At 53.1% G+C, this 23,818-nt stretch overlaps 8 protein-coding genes across 8 annotated transcripts; 2 read left to right on the top strand and 6 right to left on the bottom strand.

Moving 5' to 3' along the window:
* Nucleotides 1–190: 190 nt before the first annotated feature.
* On the bottom strand, nt 191–4,798 carry N7532_002859 (uncharacterized protein; the record flags this gene model as incomplete). The annotated part of the gene is made up of 2 exons (XM_056615353.1): nt 191–4,255; nt 4,334–4,798. 2 exons carry the CDS (start codon nt 4,796–4,798, stop codon nt 191–193), a joined length of 4,530 nt encoding a protein of 1,509 aa, XP_056478325.1.
* A 1,231-nt stretch (nt 4,799–6,029) lies between these two features.
* Nucleotides 6,030–6,866, bottom strand: N7532_002858 (uncharacterized protein; the record flags this gene model as incomplete). The annotated part of the gene is made up of 2 exons (XM_056615352.1): nt 6,030–6,295; nt 6,338–6,866. 2 exons carry the CDS (start codon nt 6,864–6,866, stop codon nt 6,030–6,032), a joined length of 795 nt encoding a protein of 264 aa, XP_056478324.1.
* Nucleotides 6,867–7,455: 589 nt separating this feature from the next.
* On the top strand, nt 7,456–9,839 carry N7532_002857 (uncharacterized protein; the record flags this gene model as incomplete). Its single annotated transcript, XM_056615351.1, has 7 exons — nt 7,456–8,329; nt 8,386–8,487; nt 8,540–8,592; nt 8,643–8,769; nt 8,830–8,908; nt 8,959–9,112; nt 9,171–9,839. The coding sequence occupies 7 exons, from the start codon at nt 7,456–7,458 to the stop codon at nt 9,837–9,839; spliced, it is 2,058 nt and encodes a 685-aa protein (XP_056478323.1).
* A 366-nt stretch (nt 9,840–10,205) lies between these two features.
* On the bottom strand, nt 10,206–11,037 carry N7532_002856 (H(+)-transporting V1 sector ATPase subunit E; the record flags this gene model as incomplete). Its single annotated transcript, XM_056615350.1, has 2 exons — nt 10,206–10,356; nt 10,418–11,037. 2 exons carry the CDS (start codon nt 11,035–11,037, stop codon nt 10,206–10,208), a joined length of 771 nt encoding a protein of 256 aa, XP_056478322.1.
* Nucleotides 11,038–11,358: 321 nt separating this feature from the next.
* Nucleotides 11,359–13,361, top strand: N7532_002855 (uncharacterized protein; the record flags this gene model as incomplete). The annotated part of the gene is made up of 3 exons (XM_056615349.1): nt 11,359–11,400; nt 11,457–11,687; nt 11,766–13,361. 3 exons carry the CDS (start codon nt 11,359–11,361, stop codon nt 13,359–13,361), a joined length of 1,869 nt encoding a protein of 622 aa, XP_056478321.1.
* Nucleotides 13,362–15,223: 1,862 nt separating this feature from the next.
* N7532_002854 (Transcription factor of morphogenesis MCM1) lies at nt 15,224–16,104 on the bottom strand (the record flags this gene model as incomplete). The annotated part of the gene is made up of 3 exons (XM_056615348.1): nt 15,224–15,499; nt 15,565–15,699; nt 15,868–16,104. The coding sequence occupies 3 exons, from the start codon at nt 16,102–16,104 to the stop codon at nt 15,224–15,226; spliced, it is 648 nt and encodes a 215-aa protein (XP_056478320.1).
* A 2,262-nt stretch (nt 16,105–18,366) lies between these two features.
* Nucleotides 18,367–19,959, bottom strand: gfsA (glycosyltransferase family 31 protein; the record flags this gene model as incomplete). Its single annotated transcript, XM_056615347.1, has 1 exon — nt 18,367–19,959. One exon carries the CDS (start codon nt 19,957–19,959, stop codon nt 18,367–18,369), a length of 1,593 nt encoding a protein of 530 aa, XP_056478319.1.
* Nucleotides 19,960–22,319: 2,360 nt separating this feature from the next.
* Nucleotides 22,320–22,727, bottom strand: N7532_002852 (uncharacterized protein; the record flags this gene model as incomplete). The annotated part of the gene is made up of 1 exon (XM_056615346.1): nt 22,320–22,727. The coding sequence occupies one exon, from the start codon at nt 22,725–22,727 to the stop codon at nt 22,320–22,322; it is 408 nt and encodes a 135-aa protein (XP_056478318.1).
* Between the last annotated feature and the right edge of the window lie 1,091 nt (nt 22,728–23,818).

The following is a 23,818-nucleotide window of genomic DNA, read 5'->3' as shown; positions in this document are numbered from 1 at the left end:
GAATTTGGGGTGGGCGGAAGAAAAAAGACAAGAAAAGAAAAGAAACACCACAGCATATTGCTCATGAAAGATAGGAGGGAGGGTAATCAGCAAATTCTGTCTTAAAAGACTAGATCACGCTAGCCAGCCGAGGCGAGAAGGTCGTCAATGACGGGTCATCAGAGTATGTCTATGCAAGTGCGAACGTGCCTCAGATCAGATTATGTGCAGGAGGTTCGCCGGGAGCTCGGAACGGATCTTGGACGGGCTCATGTCCGTGGCTAGATTCCATCCTCTGAAGCATGGCAGCAGAAGTGAAATCATTGCTCTGTTCGAAGCTTTGCCTCATCCGTTCAAACGAATGCCGAGTCCGTTCCTGAGAGCGCCGAACATAATCCACAGATTGAGGCCGTGGGTATTGATCCAGACTGGCAGTATAGTTGGTGCCGTTGCTACCGTTCTGGCTGCGGGGATTGTGGCCGTTCTGGTGGACGGCAGCTGGGGGATAAAAAGGCCGCTCATCATCGGGGATGCCGGGATCATGCTTCATCTGAGGCTGGATCGGCTTGGCCAGTTCTGAAGACGCAGCCGACTCATCACTGGAGCTGGTGGTCCCGGCACCCGCATTTGGGGGCACATAGTCTTCAAACTGCTCCAGGTGCTTGAACTTGCCCATTGTCACCTGCTCGCGAATGATGTCGACATCGAGCGGGAAGAACACCTTCTGGACAGCATTATAGGCGAAGCGGGGGAGCAATGAAATCATACACGTGATGAGTAGCACAATCCAGAAACTGAGGGACCCGTACACTTCGTTAGCCGCATCGTAGAACTGGCCGGCGGCTGTGAAGCAAGAGTAAACACCGGTCCAGAAGAAAATCAAGAGACAACTGATGGCGTTGATCAAGCAGGTGAACCAATCCCAGCGGTAAGTGTTCATCATGATGTAAACATTGCTTGCAATAACGGCACAAGTTGCGACCAGGACACCCATACGCGTGCGGTCACCGATGTCGCGGCCATTTGCAGTAGCGAAGTTCGCGACTTTATAAAGCTCATAGGGCATGAAGAAGCAGATAATGGACTGGTACAATCCATCGGCCATGTACAGCCAGAACTTGAGCTGCGACCATTCCTTGCGTTCAATACCGCGCATGTACAGTTGCGGCACAGCAAGAGACACTCTGTCATCGACGTCCTGGTCAAAGATACCCATAAAGATGACTGGCAGAGAGGTGAATGCCAGATTGACCAGAACGATATAGGTGTAGTCGAAGAGGTAGGAGCCATCAAAGTCGTTGTAGATAGAGTACCAAAAGAGAGCAAATGTCCAAACCAAATTCTTGTAGAAGAAGTTGGCCGTACACTCTCCCAGACGGCGGTAAGACCATCTTCCATGAACCAAGAGCAGACGCTGCAGGAATCGGAATTGACCAATGGCGTAATCCGAAGACATCACAGCTTGTCGTCCTTCTTCACCGGCAATACCAACACCAACATCTGCTTCCTGGATCATAGCCACGTCATTGGCACCATCACCGATAGAAAGCGCCATGATGTTTAATCCATGTCGAACCATGTTAACGACAGCAGCCTTCTGGGAGGGACTGACACGGCAGCAAAGAACCGCCTTGCACTGCTTGCAGAGCAAAAGGAATTTCTGCTTCAGCTCGTCCGAAAGCATCAGCTTGAGGGTTTCTCCGTCAACAATGACAGCGTGTGTAGCTTCTGGCGGTGTGTGGTCATTGCGCGCAGCAATGAGCTCCTCATCAGAGCCAGTGAGGCCAAATGTCTGCAAATGCTTATCCAGCTCCGTGGTCGCTTTGTCATGCTGGCCTTCAGGAATGTTCAGGACAATCAATTCCATATTGTTGTTGAGCAGATTGCAAGAGAAACCAATGTTGATGGCGGTTTCGACCTTGTCACCAGTAAGAACCCATAGCTTGATACCTGCATCGGCAAGCAGCTGAATGGTGTCTGGCACACCATCTTGCAGTCGATCCTCGATAGCGGTTCCACCCAGAAGCATCAACTCCTGTTCGATCTGACTTGAAACCTTCTCCAGCTTCTCCTCACGCATTTCAATAGCGGCGGCAGCAACATCATGCTCTTTGCTCCAAGCCTGATATTCCTCCTCACTGAGTAGCCGATCGGCGATACACAGGGTTCTGAGACCTTCTTTGGCGTAGTCCTCCAAGTGTTCGGCGGTCTTGCGTCGGAGGTCCTGCTGCTTCCCGCGAGCGAGGCGAGAGTAAATGATACTGTCGGCACCTTTGCAGAAGAGGCGGATGGTCCCGTCCGGCATGCGAATAATTGCACTCATTCGCTTTCGGGACGAGTTGAACTCAAGAGTGTTCAGGACAGTGTATGTGCGCTCCTCGCCCATTATATTCAGAAGCAGATCATCTCCAGCCCGGCCGAGAACAGTAAAGCCACAGTCGCGAGCCGTGCTGACGAGGGCAGCCTCATCCGGCGATTGCGCCTTAAACTCGATCTGGGGAGGATCACCAGGTGTATGTTCAGTGATGACGGTGTGGCAGACGGCCAAAGCAAGCATAAAATGTTCCGCTGCTCGCTTCTGCTCTTCTCCAGATTGTCCCTCGATGTCGGTGACGTAGTTGGGCGCAATGAATGTTAAATTCTCATCCTTCAAGTACGGGTTGTCGTGTATGCGACGGAGACCTTCGAGCATCTTCACACCATCGGCGGCGATTTGCGCTCGAGCTTCAGCGGCCTCTTCGTCAGCATTGGCACCTTCGCGACGCCGCATACCTATTTGGGCTTCGGTATAGGCTTCACCGTAGGAAACGCCGTTGATGGTGCATTTCTTGAACTCCATGACGTTTTGCGTGAGAGTTCCCGTCTTGTCGGAAAAGATGTACTCGACCTGCCCAACATCATCTGAAATGTTCCACGATTTGGGGACACAGTACAGTCCGAGTCTCTCGTAGTACATGTACAAATCGCTGTGAATGAACACCGCCTGGATGGTGCGCACGATTTCGAGAGAGATGTAGAGGGAGATCGGAACCAAGTTCTGGAACAGAATGACAGCAGTCCAGAAAGTGACAATACCCGTCACTGGAGGAGTGCCTCCATATGAGCCATAGTCAAAAAAGTCCAGTGATTTGTTTGGAGTACCCCACGCGATACCGTTCACGATACCTGCGACGAGACACATGATGAACAGAATGATGAAGTTGTAGATGACGTTCCAATTCAAGTCCTTGGCCAGGCGGGCACGCTTAGCAGGGGTCGCTCCGGAGTTAAGCATAATCTTGCTCTCTCCGCCGGTGAAAACCACGACACCAAGAACCCATTCAGTACTGCGCAAAGAGCAACCACGAAGCAGTATGTTGTTGATGGTGACGGGTTCAACCATCTCCTTACGGGGAGCCTCCGGAAAGCTGGGGTCACGCTGCTCCCAGCGAATCGCACCGTTATAGGCGTACAGATTGGCATGTGGCGCCTCACTTTCGATGGTGAACTCGGCCTTTTCGCAATCACGGGCATGGCGAACCTCGCGACCACAATGAAGAGCATGGCGGACCTTCAGGTTTGTCTCGCCATCCAGACCCTTGGTTTCAACATAACAAGCTCCATCGGGGTCCGAAGTGGACAAAATCACAATATCGGCAGGAATTGGATCTTCGTTGTACAAGCGAACGAAATCACCAACTTGGATGTTCTTCCATTGATCGCGCTTGAACCGGGCCTTTCCGGGGGTCTGCTTGGATGCGTCGACCACACTTCCAGTCTTTTTATCGGGGTTGACCGCAAGGTTGTCGCGATTAGCACTGTCGGGGGAGAGGAATTTGTTTTCAGGCTTGCTCGGCCACTCTTCACGGGCCTCAGGCTGTGGCGATGGGACATCGGTCATCGGGATGGCGACCTCACCGGGCGCCATCGAGTCACGGTGTGAGTACATGCCGGACTGACGCGGAGTCGCTGTTGTCATGAATGAATCCCGGCGAGGTGCACCACCCTCATCCTCCGTGTCTGGGTTCTTTTGGAACTGGGCCTTCATCCACTTATATGAAGCGATCGTGCCGCGAGTGCAAGCCTTCTTGAATCGACGCCATAAACCAATGTTGTCTTCAGTCGAATTGACGTTGTTCCATTCAATGAGTCGATAAACAGGCGAATTGTTCACCTGATTATCAGACACCGTTCGTCCCCAATCTTCGATCGCGTCCTTGATCGCGGTCACAACAATAATCACAATCAGGGGAACGGCGTTCAGACCGGGGTTGTTGGCACCAAAAATGGGGAAGAACTATACTGTAGTTAGAGCCAAGGCTCATTTCTGACCTTGGTGCGCGCGAAATGCATATGGGGACCCAGGGTGGCGTACATTGAGAATAATCACGAATAGGAAGTAGATGTTGGCGATGTTGTGGAATTGGAGCCAAACATTCTTCGGAACGAAAGTAATGGGGGTGTATTTGGCCGTTCGGATCTTGTTGCGGGGATAGGCGATCTTGAGGTGACCTTCTTCGTCTCGTTCGGATTCAGGGATCGGGATGTTGAAGTAGATCGTTCGATTCTGATTCGCCTCCGATTGTTCTTCGCCGACAGTTGACGCATTATCACCTGCCGAGCTCGTCGCATTCGATTTGCGCTTCTCATCCCGTAATTCCGAGCGCTTGTGGAAGCGATCAATGATGGAGACTCGTTTCCGCACGCCGCCGGAGCCAGCCACGCGCGTGGTCGCCCATCTTTGCCGCTTCGTCGGCTTGGAGATATTGCTGGGGGCCTCCTGAATGTCACTCGCCGCCTCGTTATTATTATTGTCCCCGGGGAAGTGCACGAAAGCCATCTAGGTTACTGTTGCGCCCAACGAGGGCATAAAACTCGACGATAACCTGAGGATACGAAACGAACGACCATCCGACGTATGGAACCTGAGTACAATGCCGTACGCGGCCGGAGGGTTGGGACAGAGTTGTTCGGTTTTTCACGGGCGAGGAAATTTATGGGTGCCAGGTCATCAGGGGGAAGGATAATCGCAAGCACGGGTTTGGATGGACGCGCGGATCACGGCGGCTTCAAAGGGAATTCAGAGTCGACGGTCGGAAAGGAAGAATCGAGGGTCGGTGACGAGGAGAGGCGTATCACCCACGCGGGGCCATGCAATCTGGAGAGCGGAAAGAGAGATGGAAGGGGGAAGGGCCTTTTTTTTTTCCTCGAGGGGCGACGACGATGAGTGAGGATGCGAGGCCGGTTTGGATTCGGGGGGGGTGTACGGATACGGCTGTGACGGTACGGCCGTGACGGGCTGCTGACATGCCGGCTTGGTCAGCGAGGGCTTGGCATGGGGATCTGCGCGTCGGTCGACAGCCTTCGCGCAGTGGTTGCAAGGGCACTATGAACGCGAGAATCCCCCACGCTGCCGCTACATTTGAATCATTTGTATCATCACGCGATTTCCACTATTAATCTACTGTCTTTCCTCTCCGCCTGTTCTTTTCGCCAGCCCTGCGAAGCCAGTATGACTCCTTCTATGGTCCCGATGGTCGTGTTGGCGGCTCGGCAGGGATACCGTAATTCCGGTATGAAAACGCCATTACCAGCCTCAACCCCGGCATCCCAGCCCTCCATGTCTGGTTCACCAACTAAATTTTTGACGGTGGCAACGGCGAGGATCTTCGGCAGGAACGCCTTACGAGATGGCAGTGCCGTTAAGTCCGGTCACGATTCGATGTCTGGGGATATTTTAAGAAGAAACGGCCCCCTCTGCACGAGGGACACAGCCCTCGTATACGTGTAGCTGCGGGCTGTGGTTGCATGCAAAATAGTGCAGTCCCGACCCGGAGGGTTATGGGTTATGCCTCCGTCATACTCCGTACTTTGTCCCATAGTGAGGGTGCCTAGGTACCTACTTCTGCAGCCCACTCTTGCGACCCGTCTGGAACCTCTGGGACTGCTCTGCCTGGGCTCCGTTTTGGCAAATCTGGGCAGGGGGTTGCCATCGGTCTCCGCTGCGGGTGCTCCCAGTGCTCTGGACACGAGTCAACTTCCCCCTCATGTGAGTGCTCGCCGGTCGGCGTTCATTGATTCGCATTCAGCACCTTTCCTAGTGCCACGGCAACGCTACGGGGGCTCAACGGCCCCCGGAATGACCTCAGGCGTGCAAAGGCCACCTTGCCGTTCGAAGCCAATCCTGTCTGTTTGTCTTCGGGGTCGGAGCATCGAGCCTGAAACGACCGGTGACACGGCACGAGCGTCCGATCCACCTGAGTCAGCGCGCCAGACCCACCGGTGGATTCGATGGAAGGTTTGCAGATTGTTCCATTGGTGGTTGTGAGCCCATTCCCTTCCTGGGCAAGTCATCGGTTAGCGCAACCTGGGTACATACATATCTGTCCAGTAAGTAGCTCCGCCAGACGGAGCTCCGATTCGGGTTGAATATAACTCCAATCGCCAGCGGGGATTCGAATCCGGCGATAGTGTATCTGGTGTGGCATGGATATATATCCGGGATGTCGATACATCACGCCGACGCGGCTCTCCCCTTTACCCCTTTTCTCTCGCGCGATGGATGCGCTTCGTGAAAGGATCCTGACCGGGGCAATTGCGCTAAATATCATGCGGTGACCCTCAGGCGGGCCCGGTGCGTTGTTGATCACTGTAAATTGCCGAGTCCCCCAGTTCCTGTTGTGTTGTCCCTGTGTCTCAGTGCCGGCTCCAGCCACGCCGTTGGTGGGGGAGGGGAAATGTCTATCAATGACGAAGACGGCAACCCGACATGGAGGTTGGGGCGGGTCAAATCTTGCATGGAGAGATTGCAGGATGTCCGGCTTCAAGTAGAAAATTGACATCTCCATTTGTCCCTCATCAAACCATGACGGAGCGTCGTCAGCCCGCGCGGATCGACCACGAACCATGGTGGAGCAGGACGGTGCGATTCGCAAAGTTAAATCGGATCGGCAATGGCGCCCCTGAATTTCTGCCTGTGTGGTGCAACTACTGTAAGTAAGTACAGGAGAAGGTGTGCACCTGACAGGCGTCGTTTCACTGAGATGGCGGGTAGATGGGGCCGATCGAATGCAAGGTCGGGACCCTCGCGGGACTCGGTCAGCTGGGACGGCGTCGGGCTCAGTTTGTAGCGCCAGCTTCTGCAGGTGCGATGTATGTACATGGGGCATACACCTTGGTATCGAAGACATCCCCCCTCGCCAATACATACAAGCTATGAAATAGCCCTTCCTACTATAGAATTGCCGCAATGTATTGTAGTATTGAGAGCATGGATTGCTAGCAACTCGAACTCGTAATAATGTCTTGCTCGGCAGAGTTGCCCTGGCCATGCCACCCAAGTATGGTGCAGCTTTCGCCGGCCTTGGCGCACTTAAGCTATTCCTGCCTCAGGCTGGAGATCAGGTGATCTCGCGCTGCCCTCCACGCGACGCGGGTGGATCGGTCAATTGAGCCATCGCGGCCCGGAGCCACGTTGCGTTCTGAATGACCTTCGCAATGCGGAACCTCAAGAGCTACTTTAACAAGCCAGCTTTCGCGCAAGTACTGGACACCAGTCGAACACCAGTCAAGGAACCTTCGCGGGAGGTCGAGGAGCGCGCTGAAGTCTCGTCCTCCCCGCTTGCTGATCCCCCACCTTCGTCCAATCAACCGGTGTCAACAACCGCGCCGGAAATTCCAAATGGCCCTGGGGAGCAGCTGAATGCGTCTCTGTCAGAAGCAGCTTCTCAGTACGTGCCCGAGGACCCGATCGAGAACGAAAGCTTTTTGAGCGCCGAGTCAGCTGCGCCGCCGTCGTCCCTGGGCACAAGCCTCGCCAGTTCCCAACGCATCGTCAAGGGAGGCAAAGAAATCGTCATTAGCTCGGATGGAGAGGAAACGGATGCATTCGATGATCTAGATGATCCGTCCACGCTTTTTGCGCCGAAGCCAAAGCCCGAACCAAAGAAAGAGCCTGTGGAGACAAAGCCTGTCCGAGTGGACAAGGCATACCTCGCCCGGCTAACGGCGCCGAAAAAGTACAAAAACAGCATTGATAGCCTGGTTCACGATGCGCTAGATGAAAATGAGGTTGATGCTCATGTCGCCAGGGTCAAGGCTAGCTTTGTCCAATCCAATGCCGAGGATGCCTCCAACCAGGCCGCAGCCAGACCGGCCCTGAACGAAGACGTCTTGACTTCGGCTTTAGGCGACACCAACGACGAGGAGGGTGGACCTGGGGTGCGGCGACTGCTGGATGCGGTTCGAAGGACCGAGGCCCTCGACCAGGAGAGAGTTTGGAGGTTCTTTAACCAGACTCCTGCAACTCCCATCGCGCCGGATTTCCCTAGAGACCTTTTCCAACCTGAATCGAATCTGGCGCCACTACGAGGTTAGTCCAATGGATCCCAATTGGTTTCCTCGTCTTTCAATTGCTGACTGAAGCAGAGCCCGAAACTCGCGCGCGTATGATCCAGTCGGGCATTCTCGAATTTGTCTCATCACTTGGACGCCTACCAAATGAATTTCTCAAGTGGCTTTTTCTATCCAGTCAGTTGTGTGAAATCATTCATGCCCTCGTACGATACTGATGACTGCTCAGTTCCATGCGAACCCCGGGAGGAGTTAAGAAGGGCCTATTGTCGAATCCTTACAGTATGTCCATCCAATGTAGCTGTCGCTTCTCTTTCACTAACTTCAGCAAGAATGTACCCTTGGAAAGCATCCAATCGCAGATAGGTTCAGGCGATATTGATGATCTCTTTCGACGATTGGGAGCCAGGCCTCAAGCTTTGGCCCTCTCAAGCGTCATCGTTGCAGAGCGTACATACCGTAAGGCCCGCCCCTATACGATACAAAGTTGCCTTGGATTGTACTAATCTTCCTAATTAGAATCGACTCAAGACTCTCATATCAAATACCGAGGAATTTTGCTGTCCATTTTCAGTCTGTTCCAAGATGCCTCGGAGCGGTAAGTCTCCTTGAAGGATAGTCAATCAGCGGCGACTGATCAATATGCAGATTTTCCGTCGAAGTCCGGACGCATGCTCTTCACCTTCTTTTGAGAATGTCACTGGACAATTCGGTAACAGCAGATTATGTCTTGTCTTCGCGGCTGCAAAGCGCGATAACTGCACTTTTGGAAAATGTTGCAGAAGCCGAGATCGATCATCTGGTATGAGTCATCTCATTGTATCGTTTGATTGAAAGTCTTCTCGCTAATCGAGAATCAGGAGCGCCAACTCAGTACATCTCTGTACGAGACTGTCAAGGATACACAATTTCAGAGTTGCATGGTAGAACATATCCTACCTACATCACCCTGGGTTTCGGCGCTACGATATCGGCTCGCAATGGCCTTCCTACTACAAAGCCCCAAGCCTTTGACCGAATCTGTCGAGGATGTTCTCAATTTGGAACGAATCACTTTGTTACTCCGAGAAAGGCGGTTCCAGATCAGTCTTTACAACGGAAATGAAGACGGGTACGACTATGAAGATTTGATACATCTGACTCTACTTCTTGAAGTGGTGCTTAATAAGGCATTGCTTGATATGCGGTACAAGCCTGCAGATCGGAAAACGGAGTTCAACGTTGCCATCGACCAGATTGCGACGCAACTCAAAACGAACTTCGGGTCTATGAAGGAGTCTGGTGCAACTCACCTGAAGCGGATGCTGGCTAAAGGGGCTCTTGAGATTCTGCATTACCGTCTGGTCTTCTCGGTTCGGTCGAAGCCACCGCCTCGCAGAACTGCGTTCGAGAATTTGGGAAAGGATCACAAGAACAAAAGTATCCGCCAATACCTTCAGCGTCAGCCCCCTGTCCAAAAGGGAGAAACCGATGAAGGAGACGAGACCCAGATACCGATCCGCAAACATCAAGATAATCCTGCCACATAGTTTGCGCCGCATGCTACTGTTATGTGGGATCCATGTTCATACCAGGCGTACTGTGGTTCGCATCGGCGTGTGTACTTGCATTCAATGACCAGTGACGATTGATGATCATGAACAAGGCGAACTATTTTTGACATGTATTTTCTACCAAGAATTCTGCCACTTATCGCTTGAAGAATCAGATAAACGCTCAGCGATATTTGACCATACGGCGGGTCAGGCATAAGATGTGCAAGAAACCCTCCCTCTCTATGGAGACAGCCATAACGTAGAAGGAGCCCGAACTTATAGTAGTATGAAACAACAAAAACACCTTGCCACGGATTACATGGACAAACCGTTAACTGCAAAGAAAACAAATGGATGTATCTAGTCATAGAACCGCCGGTTCTCGTTCTTTCCGAACAGTGTTTCTCGGACCGCAGGAAGAGCATCGATCTCCAATAGCCGCAGACGCTCCTCAAAGGTGTTGTTGATCTCAATCTTGCCCTGTCCACCGACAATAACCGCACCGCCAGCACTACACAAAGAGTTAGTTTCGAGCCCTTCAAATAATTCGTGATAGTGGAACGTCAACTTACGATCCCTCCGGTAGCGGCTCCGACTCGTCCAGGCTGACAGACACTTTCGAGCCAACATTCTTCTGGTACTCCTTTGCGGCCTCCTCGATCGCTTTCTTGGCAGTGTCGAAGTCCTTCTTGCGTGTGCGGATCTCCGCCTTATCCTCGTTCAGATAGTACAGGCCCTCGAGGATCAGCCCCTGCAGCATGCCCTGGTACTTCTTATCATTGCCAGCAACCTTGGTGACCTCGTCACGAGCCCTCTGGAAAAGGTCGTCCAGAAGCTCCTGACGACCGCCAAGAACGCGGAGACGGGTCCGGTTGGAGAGGGTCGAGCGGGTGATCTGTTGGGACATGGCGGCCTGCTTGAACTTCTTCTCGTAAAGGGTGTCGATAGCGGCGGTTTCCTGGCGGACAAGCTTGGACTTCTCGATCGCAAACTCCTCGTCGGCCTTCAACTGAATCTCGCGAGCCTTCTCCATGGCCTCCTGCCGAATGAAGGCGGTCATCTTGCGGAGCTCGCCCGCGACCTTGAAGTTCCACGGGATTAGCCACCGCGCAGGTGCCGGGGGTTGCTGGGGGAGGGTAGCATCGAGAGAGCTACTCACCTGATCATCTGAGAGGGCATGGCTTTGCGACATGATGGGCTAAATTGGGGGGTGGAAGGTGTTGATGTGGTGGTCGGTGAATGACGTGGGGAGAGAAAGGGAGTTGGAGGTGTGTCCAACTAAGCTCGGATCCGCCCACGCCGCGCTGCCTTGGCGGCCGCATCCAGTGCTTCTAACTCCCCTCTCTCCTTCTCCCTGTCTGACCGGCTTGCCCTGAACACACGCCCTACCACCCCTTCTCGAGTCCTACGCTCCCTCGCATCATGGAATCTGTGCTCCGATAGTCGTCCGGCTTATGCGCTCCTCCGGTCCTGCTCGTCTTCGACCGGTGTACGAAACTGCGACTACGTGAAGATGGGAAACCTGGGGAACTTGTCGCAACAAGGCAGCATCGCGGTGGGTGGACAGAACGATTTGAGAAGAAAGAGCCTCAATGACTGATATAAGATCAGGTCGGCATTCTCGTTGGCCTCATATCAACCAGTCTGCAGGCCATCGGGCTCACCCTCCAGCGCAAGTCCCACCTACTCGAAGACGAGAAACCGCAGTATGATGTGCGCAGACCTCCCTATAAGCGCCGGCGATGGCAGCTAGGCATGTCCATGTTCGTTATCTCGAATATTGTCGGCAGCACCATTCAGATCACTACACTGCCCCTTCCGGTGCTCTCGACGCTCCAGGCCGTGAGTATTGCCTTGCTCGTTCCTACAACAGATTCTGAACAGAAACTTGGTGTATTCTGACGTAATTTCTCGGGACAGTCTGGACTTGTGTTTAATACGATCTTCGCAACACTTATCCTCGGCGAACCGTTCACTCGTTATTCCTTTGCGGGAACTTTCCTTGTTTGCATCGGTGCTGTGTTGATCGCGACATTTGGTGCCATCGGAGAACCCGCGCATACCCTCAATCAGTTACTGGAACTCTTGCAAGGTCGACCATTCCTTATTTGGATGGGATTTACCTTCGTGCTGGTGGTTCTCATTCTGATCGGATCGAAACTATTGAAAGCATGCCTCCCGGGCTCACGAGCGAAGCCTATCCCGACCGGCCATTTTACGCCACAGATCCTCCAGGTACAAAGCCGAATCAAGCTTTTCCGGGGGATGTGCTATGGCGCTGTCAGTGGCATTTTATCAGCCCATTCGCTGTTGCTGGCCAAGTCTGCGGTGGAGCTGCTGGTGCGCACGATTGTTGATCGAGTGAACCAGTTTAATCGATGGCAGTCGTGGGTGATCTTGCTGGGCATGATTTTCCTCGCTCTGACACAGCTCTTCTACTTGCACCGCGGTTTGAAGCTGTGTAGCACCAGTGTTTTGTATCCATTTGTGTTTTGTATTTACAACATTATCGCCATCATGGATGGTCTGATCTACTTCCGACAGGTTTCCGACCTAGCGGGATTCCACGCAGGGTTGATCGCGCTCGGGACTGTCATTCTTCTAGCCGGAGTCCTTTGCCTCTCCTGGCGACTAGAGGACGTCGACAGCCATGCCGCCGTCACTGTTGTTGGTCCTCCTCAGCCCGGCCTTGGGCCTGGTATGGCGATCGTCGAAGAACACTCGCCAACCTCGCCCGGGTTTATGGATGGCGAAGATGAAGAACATCAGATAGGGGAACGAGAACCTCTGCTCCACGGCACCACCCGATCTCGACGCTTTTCTTCCTACCAACGTTCACGAGCACCTAGCCTCCCATTTATCCCGCCCGTCGACCGTCGCGAGGCAGCAGATCTCAACGCAGCTTCTATCTGGGCCGAACTAGATGATTCCGACTATGAACTTGTCGATCCCCACACGCGTCCTGAGAGACCACGCAGCTCGAGCAGCAGCGCCGCCTTGAATGAACCGATGCGCGGACTGGCACGTCACTCAACCATTGGACCAATCCCGCACCATCGCGTGCGAGGACCCCGTCGTCCCGGCCCAGGCTCATCAACTCAGGGAAATTCCTGGCGACGCGCATCGGCGCCATTGTCGGGAATTCTAGGACCCCAACGGAGACGACGCGTTGTTTTGAGCCCTATCACTACTTCGTCTGATGCTCTGGGAAGCAATGGTTATGGAACAATACAAGAAGACGATAACCGCGCCTGGCAAGGGGAGTCTTCTCATTCCCGGCAAAGCTCGGTATCTGGGCTTCTCGCAGGCTCGAGAAGAACTCTGCTGGGTGCTTGGCGAAACGGACGACAGTATCTCTCGCGATGGAGGAACCCGCGGGCGGGCAATCAATCAGATCGCAGCGAGAACGAAGGCTCCTCTTCGCCCTTGCTACCGCGCGCCGAAGCTCGTCCGCCGTGGGCTCGCAATTTACAAGATCCTAATTCCGCGCTCGGAAAGCCGCCCTCGTCTCTATAAATCGACTATAAGATCACAGGTACCTTTTTACTATGTTATTTCCTCTAGATTTTCCGGTCCCAATCTCAATACCAGAAGACCCGCCCGGAACCTCGCTCTTTCTCCGCCGTGTACAGCAGGGACTGATCTCAGGAACAGAATGCCCCATCTCCATATTTGGGTAGAGGTTGGGGATTGATTTGTTTTCTGTTCACTTCGCCTACGATACCATTTTTCTTTTTATATACGACCCTCGGGGATGATGGACGGATCTGTGCATAGGATATCACAATAATGATTGCTAAGACATAAGCTGGAATTTCCTGTAGGCTTTATAACTGCAATGTCCGGTGGTACTATCCGATGTAGGGTAATTTGAGTTAGTACTTTGTAGTTTAGGCTCAGCCCTTGCGTAGCACCAATGTCACCTGCGCTACATACAGATTTGTACTAGCAGCTCATGATATTGAAATACGGTTCGGAATCAGTCATTAGTCTCGCTTTGTGTGCTAGGTAAAAATTGGACTCAAATGTTGCCTATCTTGATCAGCTGTAACTAGTTATATATTGTGCCAAGCGCAGTGCTGACGTGATCAAGTATAGCCAAATACATTAGTTATGACATTTCATGATGCCCCGTACTGCACGCGCAATAATATATAACACTAACATCACGACACTCACTGCACAAGCCCATTGTTGCTGCAGCGGTGGTAGTAGTATACCAGAGCGCGACTCCAACCATGGTATGCACTAGTGTCGTGGACGTGGGCCACGCAGTCACATATCAAAACACTGTGTACCTACACCAGCGTGGTCTACCTGATGGGCCAAGCATTGAAATCGAAGTTGTAAATGACCAACGATAATCCGGTGCATTGACATAATATTTGGCCTCATGAAAACTACAAATAAACCCAGCCGCAAACGAAACCATACTAGGTACAAACAACACAGGTCCAACAAGCCTGCATGAACACATTGACCCAACGAAACCGAGCTACACTCGGGGAAGACATGACATCCACCGCAGAACCATACGACCAGATAGGAAAAAGAACCTGACTCTCAAGTGAACAGTTGAAATTAGACTGAGAAAAAAAAAGTGAAAAAGTGTTAGAATGATACCATCGAGACAGGCACGGGCGCAAGAAAGTTAGACAGTCAATAATGGGTCGTATGAGATAAACAAGACACTCAGCAGAATAGCGTGACGAAGGAAAAAGAAAAGTCACAAAAAAACAACAGAAACAACCATTGGAATCAGAACCCCTCCGAGGGGCTGGGAAACCACGCCAACAAATCAATGCACCACAAACACCACCAACCTCAGCCAGAGAGTCTAGGTAGAGGGGCAAAGGGGAGGAACACCAGGGAATAGCCAGAATCGCGTAAAGTTCCAGATTTGCGTTGCTTGCGCTCTTGATCTCTCTTATGATTTTTGAAGGGGGGTGTAACGACTTTTTTTTTGAGGGTTTTGTTTTGTTGATGTTTTTCTTCTTGGGGGATTGAATTCATGAGTCGAAGCGAAGGAGAAAAGAGCATAAGATTGGAAGAGTGACTTTGTTTCGGACGCTGTCCCCCGGTATCGAGGCCGAGGTCGAGAACGACATCAAGCAAGACAAGAACCGAACAGGCTGGTGTTAGAACACCGACAAACCCATTATCAGGACAAATGTACACTTCACAAAGAAGGAATCGCCACACGAGACAGGTGCGAGTAGAGAGAGGATTTCCATGAGGGGATAGGAGGGATGATCAGCACAGATGGACGGGTATCAAATGAACGCGAGAGACGGGCGCAGGGAAAAGGACAGGAAGACGCAGTAATCTGGAACCCTGGCCACTGCACGCAGAAAAGAGCAAGAGGAAGCTGCACGTCTTTATGCGGTGGGCTGGTGCTGCGGGGGCATGCGGTTGCCCACGGGCATGCCGGGGTATTGGCCACCGGCCTGCTGTTGCTGCTGGAGGTTCTGGTAGTAGGCCATCTGTTGCTGCTGCTCGTTGGTCATGTAGCCAGGGTGCATTCCGGGACGGGGCATGCTGTTCTGGGGCGCGTTCACGTTGTTGTGAGCCACATCCTCAGGCGCCTCGGGCGGGACATCGCCGGCGTCGACGCCATTCTCGCTGGTGGTCGGGTCGGGAGCGTTCAAGCATGCCTAGAGAAGCATTAGCATCAAGCGATCGCAAAGGGGTTGGGGGCTTCCATGAGGTTCCAACATACCTGGATGAGGTTCTTGCCTTCGGCCTTGGTGACGAGAGGCTGCAGCTTAGGGGTGGTGAACGTGTAAACGAGGCCGGTCTCGGAGACGACCAGGAGGAGAACCTGGGTGCCGGTGAGGACCGACAGCTCGTAGGCCTAAGGATCGCGATGTGCGTTAGCAAATGAAGATTATTCTTGAGTCTTCGAGAGAAAGAAGGGGTGGTGGTGTTGTGGTAGATCATGATGGTACTACGCTGGATCTGGATGTATGTGTATGGGGTGGGCCCCCCGGGGGGGTTGAGGAGAGGGGAAACGCGACCGTACCTTCTTCATGATACCAGCCTTTCGCTTGGAGAAAGTGATGTGACGACGCGACTTGTCCTGGATGAACTTGATCTCGATCTTGCGGCGCTCACGTCCGGGCTTGTCATCATCGTCGTCGTCGTCCTCGGCGCTCATGCGGCCGCGCTTGGTACCGCGGGCATCAGGACCGTTGCCGGGCTGTTGCAGGTCATCGTGACCAGGAGAGAGCTTCTCATCGACGGCAGCCATGTCGGCCATGGTAGGAAAGATAAAAGAGTTGGAAGTTGGGGGAGTCCGAAAGGGGAAGGGAATCGAGATACCCAATCGAGTAACGCGTTTTGTGATCGCAGGGTTAAAGAAGAGAAGGTCGGGAAGGGCAACTTGGGGGGGATCGCACTGGCGAAGAAGGCAAAGTGCGGTTTGGCTTGGGCAGGCGGTCAGGTGAGGCCCGTATTGCTGAATACGCCGTATTGGGGGCGAGGACGGGAAAGGTACTTCCGAGGGGGCCGCCGCCCGCATTGTTATGTACAGGACGGAAGTACCCCATCAGGTGAGCGGTTTGCTGACGGTTATTTGCCTCCTTCCCCTCCCAGTGGTGCTCCACTCCGCTTCTTCCGTGAGCGTCAGTACGGTTACGTCTCCGGTACGGTACCCGCCCTTGGGTCCGCAGGTATTGGGCCAGGTATTCGGTTCTCGCCGTACGCGCAACCATACCTCCCTGTACACTCCCTCGCAAAGGTCGTATCTACTCTCCATGTATAGACATGCACTTCCCTTCGCCGTTGGCAAGTCCAATCCAGTCTGGACGGTCGATTGCAGGACCGCATTGTTCTATATTCGTCGGAATGGCATCCTGCATTCCAACCGCACTCGGTTTGGCCCCAGCGGGGCGAACAGTCCAGACCAACTCCCGCTGTCCCCGCAGCTGGCAAGAATAAGCGTCAGACAGAAAGATACAGAAGCATGCACAGGAGAAGGCAGACATAGAGAGAACAAACAAGATTCTCGAAGAACAGTGCGTATCTTCTTGAAAGGAGGCATCTCGATGGTCGGACAGGGTGTACCAATCCCAGTCTGCGGTGGACATGAGGTACTCTGCACTGTCTGCGTCCGGTGGCGCAGTGTGGAATGGCCCTGGATTCCATCTACCTCGTACACCATCGAGCCCGGAGAGAAACCGCTTGCGGAAATAACCAGGCCTCCAAGATCAGTTTCGCATTCATGCCATCGATTCTCACGCTGGATTCATACAGTCCACAAAGGAAATAAGGGGGAAAGACAGGCCGCAGGCAAATTACCCATTGGACATTCGGGAACTGATCCCCCCTTAACCTCATCATGGACCGCCTGCCCACGACCGCGCCATCGGTTAATCACCCAAGGTACGATGAATGAGGCCATTTGCAGTATGGAGTATGTACTGGGTACGAGTCGTAGATGGAACTATCTCCCCTGCAGATAAGATACCTCGATTCGAGTAGTCGATATAACTTCTACTTCACCGCAACAACATCGGCACCGTGTCTGTTTCACCGTGCAACGGTCCAGCTCGGAGGATTTACTCGTTACCACGACGAGTTCTTGCATCAGCATGGCCAGGGCGTCTGTTCCTGAGCAGCATTTTACTTCAGTCAGATTTTCTCCGCAGATAGCCATTTTCATCGCCTGTTCAGGCTGGTGCCCTGGCCGTGCGGGCCGGTCCGATATAAAGGGCTCGGTAGGGCGGCACGCCTGGGCATGATCGACAAGATGACACACTTTTACTGTACGATGACGGAAAGGAACGATTGTAAAGGGAAACACAGAACGTAGAAGCAGACTCGTCATATTCTTCCGTAATGAACACAGTTCAACGCTAATCACCAACGGAGACCCAAACACGGTCTTCGGTTCAAGTCTATTTTTACAAACAATGCATGCCATGGCACCACATTCTTGAGGCCAAGAAGAGGCCCACGCAAGGAATAAGAAACACAAACGACCAAGAAGAAAAGAAAGAGAAGGAAGGACACAAGAGCAAGCCCGAGAAGACCCGATTGAATTGAGGGAAAATTCATCGGGAAAGCTAAGGGTGGCGCTCAAGGCTGGGGATATAGGGAGCACATAAAACCACCAGGTTCCTGCACCAGAATGGACTCCGCCAAATGCTAACGCCGGATAAATGAACATATCAGAAACGGGAGGACGCGGAGTTCAGGTCACGATCACGAGTCTCATCCGGAAAAAGAAAAGGGTCGGGGGTGTGGGATATGAGGGGGATATTGGGGGCGTTGAGAAAATTTGGTCGATGCGAATGAATTGGCGTCATGATGTGAGTTGTCAAAAAAAAAAAAAGTAAGAGAAAATGAGAAGGGAAAAAAGTAGTAATAAAAAAGGGATTGAATCATGTGCAGCGAAGTGAAGATGTTGGACAAACCGAGAAAGATGGATCACCCCCAAGGACCAGCCTTTAATCACTTGCAGGGTCTCTCAGCGGTATTCAGAGCAAATGCAAAAAAGGCGAAATAGTGCAAAGCGATATCATTGCTGGTAGGTACCCTGGATGTAGTGGTCACTGATACCACCGCCGCCGCCGCCCTTGGGGCCGAGCCAGACGATCTCGATCACACTATGACCTTCATCTTCCTCACGCACATAGAATTGGTGAACATTCTCACCAACGACGTAGGCATCGTGGAGCAACCAGCGGTCCTTGGCGATACCCTCATCCTCGGCGGGACGAAGGGGACCCAAGCGCTCCTCGAAACCGCGAGGGTCTTCGGGCCAGGTCTTCTCGACCGCGTCGAAGTTGATGGCATCGTCGGGGACGTTCTGGTCGTAGGTGTACTTGACCAGGGAGTAGCCGTTAGTCAGGACCCAGAAGTGGCGGACAGTCTCGCCGGTGGCGGCGTTAACAATCTCCTCCTGGTCGAAGACCCAGCGGCGGAGGACGGACTTGCGGCCCGCAGCGGCAGACACAGTAGTCATCTTCACGACGTCCTTGGAGTACCAGCTGTTCCAGTGGTGCATGGACTCAATCTTGCGGCCTGATTCGTAGACACCGTCGACAGGGTCGGTCATATCCATCTGGTACAGGGAGGGCCAGAGAGTCAGGGGAGTGTCGCCGAAGCGCTGGATACACTGTCCGAGCTTCTGGTCACCGGGCTGTTCGCCCCAAGACTGGCACTCGTCATAGTACTTCATCAGCACGTCAAGCAGAGGTCTAGAGACGAACACACCGGCACCACCAAAGGCGATGTGACCGAAAGTGTCGACCTGCCAGCTGGCCTCGGACAGAGATCCAATGTAGTGCTTCTTCTTCTCGTCGAAAAGCTTCAGTTCCTTGGCGATGGTAGGCAGAGACAGGAAGAATGTGTCATCGTCGCTGAATCCAACCCAGGTGGTGTGGGGGCGGTGCTTGCGGATGTGCTCAGTGAAGGCCTCGACCATGCCGAAGTAGCGAGCAGTGAAGTCCAGCGGGGAGGCAATCAGAGTCAGATCCAGACCGCGGTTGCGGAAATAAGTCTCCTGCTTCTCGAGATCATCGTCGGACTCGGGCACCAGAACAATCAGACCGGCCTTGGTGTTACCGTAGGTGTACAACAGGGATGGGAGCAGACGATCGAGACGATCGACGGTGGTGGCCAGACCGAACAGGAGCTTGGCGGTTTCCTCGACATCATCATCGGCGGCCACATCGATATCAATGATTTCGGGGCAGACAAAGTTCTCGGCCTTGTTCTCGGGGGAGACAACCATGCCGCGCTCCATGGCGACCATAGGAGGCAGGACAGGCTTCTCAATCTCCTCCAGGGTGTGGAAATCGGAGTCAGGGTGCACAAGACGGGGACGGAAGTACGCGCGGGTGTAGTTCTTGCGCGGGAGCCATTCGTTGAAGGGGGAGGGGGCGGCCAACTTGGGATCGACCTCGCAGGTGTTGCTGGCGGTCTCCAGGGTGGCCTGGTTGGTCGTGTCTAATTGCGGGCTATTCGTGGTGCCCAGGTTGACGCGATCCATCGGGTTCTTGAACCGAATGAAGGCGGTCCGGTCATAGCGTTCCATGCACCAGAAGAAGATTCCAATCGACACCAGGGCAATCAGCGGGAACACCGTCTTCAGCCGGAAGAGAGGCATTCTGACGGTCGCAGGCGAAGACTTTTCCAACATGTACTCGGAGGTTTTCTAGGTGGTATAGGAGTAGAGGGCTGGTGGCAATATCGGCACGCCCTTTTCTTTCCAATTATTCCCGTATCGGGAATCGGGGAGAGATTCGGCGCGGAAGTTCGAATGGGTGGTTTAGAATAGGTTGTTTCCCCGGTGATTATTAGACGTAGGCGAACTTGCGACCGGCAGACGCCACCGAACAGAGACTAATCCCGACAGAAAAGGGGAAAAGAATGTACCGAAGCGTGGGATTAAAGAGTGACAGGCAGATCAGATGCCGGAAATCAACGAGAGGCTGGCAGCGTCGGGACCCGCGACACGGTCCAAGGGGTGGGAAGAAGGGAGGAGGAGGTGCGAAAGATCAACGCGGCTGGACAAGGCGTCCAGAGCGAGAGAAATCGAAGCTGGCGATGGGAGGGAGGAGGGAGGATGAAGGATGAGGAAAAAAGGGAGGAGGAAGTCGGGGGGGGGATTTGATGGGGTTGGCGATGTCTGGTGCCCGCGTAATGGCGTGACGCTGGTAATTTTCCGAATGCATCTACGCTATTTTTTTTTTCACTGTTGGCTAGTCTTATACTTCATTCTATCATTATTAGCACCACGAACAGTTGCTGCTCGATATTTCCTTGCTGTTTTCCATCTCCCTTTGCTTGTCGCAGTCTATTGATTTCTCTCCAGTTCAACTCTTTTTGTTGTCTGTTGTGCTGATCCTGGAATGCGCGCATCCATAGGCGTGTATCATGGGAAACCAGTGATCGGCGCGGTGCCTGTACGTCGGCACCGAATTGGCCTATCTGGCATTTCATCGGTACCTTGATACATACGGTACGGCATTGCAGGCGGATCGCTTGCGTCTATCGATCTCGATGCGGCCATCATGTTTCTTTTATGGAATTATTATGGAGAGATCGAAACGGCCGTCGGAGCCCGGGACGATCAGTCGGATGGTTCTCAACCAAACGAGGTGCCGTTTGTGTCTTGTCGCCCGCTTCAGGGTGAATTCCTGGCCATTCCCCTGCCACAATCATCCCATCATGATGACTATGGCATCGCAGTCCTCGCGAGCACCCACGGTATTGATCACGTCACTTACGTAGCGACGACATAATCATGTTCACAGGAGGAATAGTATAAGATAGAATGACAGTATAATCGAATTTCACGCAATGGGACTAGTATAATAGTACAGTAAATGTCTACACATGTAGTCCTCTAGAATGGCGGCCATAACAAGTCCGATAGTCTATAGTACATGTATTCTCCAATGTATCAGATACTGTACCTGAGTCCCTCTGTACTGTGTATCGGTGAATTACAGCCCTCCAGGAAATGATCTGAAGTCGATCGCCCTGGCGTCCCAGCTCGTCACCTGGCTGTCTGCCACTCAGCGCCCGCCGCGGTGGCCACCCGGCCCAGACTGGCCCCACCGACGCGTGTCCTCTCCACCACCCTCACTGCGCCGCCAGTATCGAATGGGCGTCGCCAACGCCGTGGAACATGGACTGCGCGTCCATCCAGCCTTGTCCAACTTCCGAAGGTCCCTGAAAGCTTATCGCGGAGTCGTTCAGCAGACACACACCAACAGCGCAGGCTGGGACGCGGTGGCGACTCAGCCGGACCAGTTGCGCAGTGGGCCATGATCGACATAGGAACCATTTGGCCCTGGGCTCAGGCCAGGAGCGTGCAGATGGAAAAAAAGAGCACAGGAGGCGACGAGAGGCGATCCAAGGCGACCAGCCTCAGGTTGCTTGAGACAGCTGAGTCATGGGCAGCGCGATGTTCTATATATATTAACCCTGGTGGCGTTTCACAGAAGTACTCCAACAGTTAATCAATGTACTACGCACTGCCAGGACTCTCATCTCACGACAGATTCGCACTACCGTTGGTTTTCTAAGCGACGTTTAACCTCAAGCCAAGTAGGGCTTCTCACGATGGAGGCGCGGTGCAGGTGGTGCCCCCGAGGAAATTAGGCCAAGTGTCGTGACGCCCTTGGCAAGGTCACCATCAGGGCCGAAGACTTGGCAGGTCCAACGTCCTTCGTCAGTAAATTAGGACGATATATTGGACAATAGTCTAGTTGACGATGGCGTACATAGGGGAGTGCTATGTGTATGTGTTTGCCTAGACGGAGTCTTACGAATCCTCTGCAGGACGACTCCACGGGGTTTAAGCTCGAAGCGTGTCTTGGCGATGCTGTCATCGTAGGATTTGGCACCAACGATGCCCTCAGGCACTCTTAAGGGAACCCGTAGGGGCTGCCAATAAGCTAAAAATGAAAGGGGCAGAGTACGGAGCCGGTAATCTTACAGACCCTGAAAGCCTGCGTGTCAGGTTGACCAAGTGGGTCCCCCGGCCCCTGATCGCCAGTCCCTCTTTGCCTCTCGGTTCGGAGAGACGATGTGTAGAATGTTCTGGTCCATGTGGACCGAGTCGAGACAAATATAGATTGCGAAAAGGCACAATTCGACAGTGAGGCCAGACAGTGTCTGCAGGAACCCCTCGTCAGGGAGAAAAGGAGGGACCCCGAAGATGAAGTCGAGATATGCATAATGGCAAGGTCTGCCGAAGGTGGCTGGACTAGAGTGAGACCAGGGACCACCAGCTGCAATCATGCCAGCCCAATGATGCCATTCGTCGCCATTCTGTGTTGCCATCGCGCAGGATCCGCCCCGAACGGTCCGCCATTGGGCCTCGCCGGCTTGGGTAACCCTCGTGTGAACGGCATTCGCGGCCATCTGGTTGGCAGACTTGGGTGAGATGGTGTGTCCGTGCTGCGCCTGTCCTGCTTCGCGTTCTGTAGCTTATCAGGCACAGAACCTGGATGTGCACACCAGCAGAGGGTACCGATCATCACCAATTATGGGCAGTAGACACCGACCCTGCAGACAGTGTGAACCATACCCTGTATCTGTACCGTCCCCCAGGACACATACTCGAGCAAATAGGAATGACCGCCAGGGTCCAAAGCGGCGGGGCCTGCAGATAAGCAGTCCGAACCTTCCTCTGTGATACCTATCCTCAGGTACTGTGCCTGAAGGCTGCAGTTGATGAAACACGAAACACCCCACCAAAGAACGCTCTCAAGGCTGAGACTAGATTCTTCAGCACGGGGTCGTCCGAAGAACAACACGTCAGGCACAGGTCTAATCAGACTACCGAAGACCACCTGGGCAGGGTATGATAGGCTCGGCGGGGATCGTCATTTGTCCTGATCCTCGAACGGAGATGAAGCTTTCTCTGTTGTCCCGCCAGACTCGACGCCGCGTGCCCGTGCGGAGTCCGCGGCAGCGGAATTCATCTTCGGATGGGTCGGGCGTTCTTCATTGCTTCGGGTGGATGTAGAATTCATGGGGCGCATGAAGCAGACATCGGGTGTCACGATGTGGTGGTGCTGATTGGCGTTGGGTTGGATGTCCGTTGGGCGGCGGAGCACGGATATATCCCCACCACTTTAGCTATAAATTCCAGCCAGGCGTGGGCACACTACTCAGTGTAGGTATCTGGTACACTTGTTTCTACATAAACGAGCAGAATAATAGCGTAGAAAAGATATGTATATCATTTGATTGACTAGTACAGAATATTTCTCCAAAAAATAGGTATTGTTAGTATACGAGGGTGTACCACGACACAACTCAAGTCCTAATCATCCAGATCACATCCCCATGAATTGGAAAGCACCTGGACATGGAACCGTCATGATTGTCTCTGACTGTCAAAGTCGGTGCGGTCTACGTTAGACATTTATCCAAAAAAAGAAAATAATTAAAAATAAATTGAGATTATGAGAATATATCTTTACAAGAAAATACCCAAGCGCGGCGAA

Source organism: Penicillium argentinense, assembly GCF_028826775.1.
Source record: "Penicillium argentinense strain IBT 30761 chromosome Unknown utg000003l_segment0_segment0, whole genome shotgun sequence".
In the NCBI taxonomy this organism is placed as follows: domain Eukaryota; kingdom Fungi; phylum Ascomycota; class Eurotiomycetes; order Eurotiales; family Aspergillaceae; genus Penicillium; species Penicillium argentinense.
Note: the sequence above shows the minus strand (reverse complement) of the source record. Positions and strands in the feature narration are given on the sequence as shown.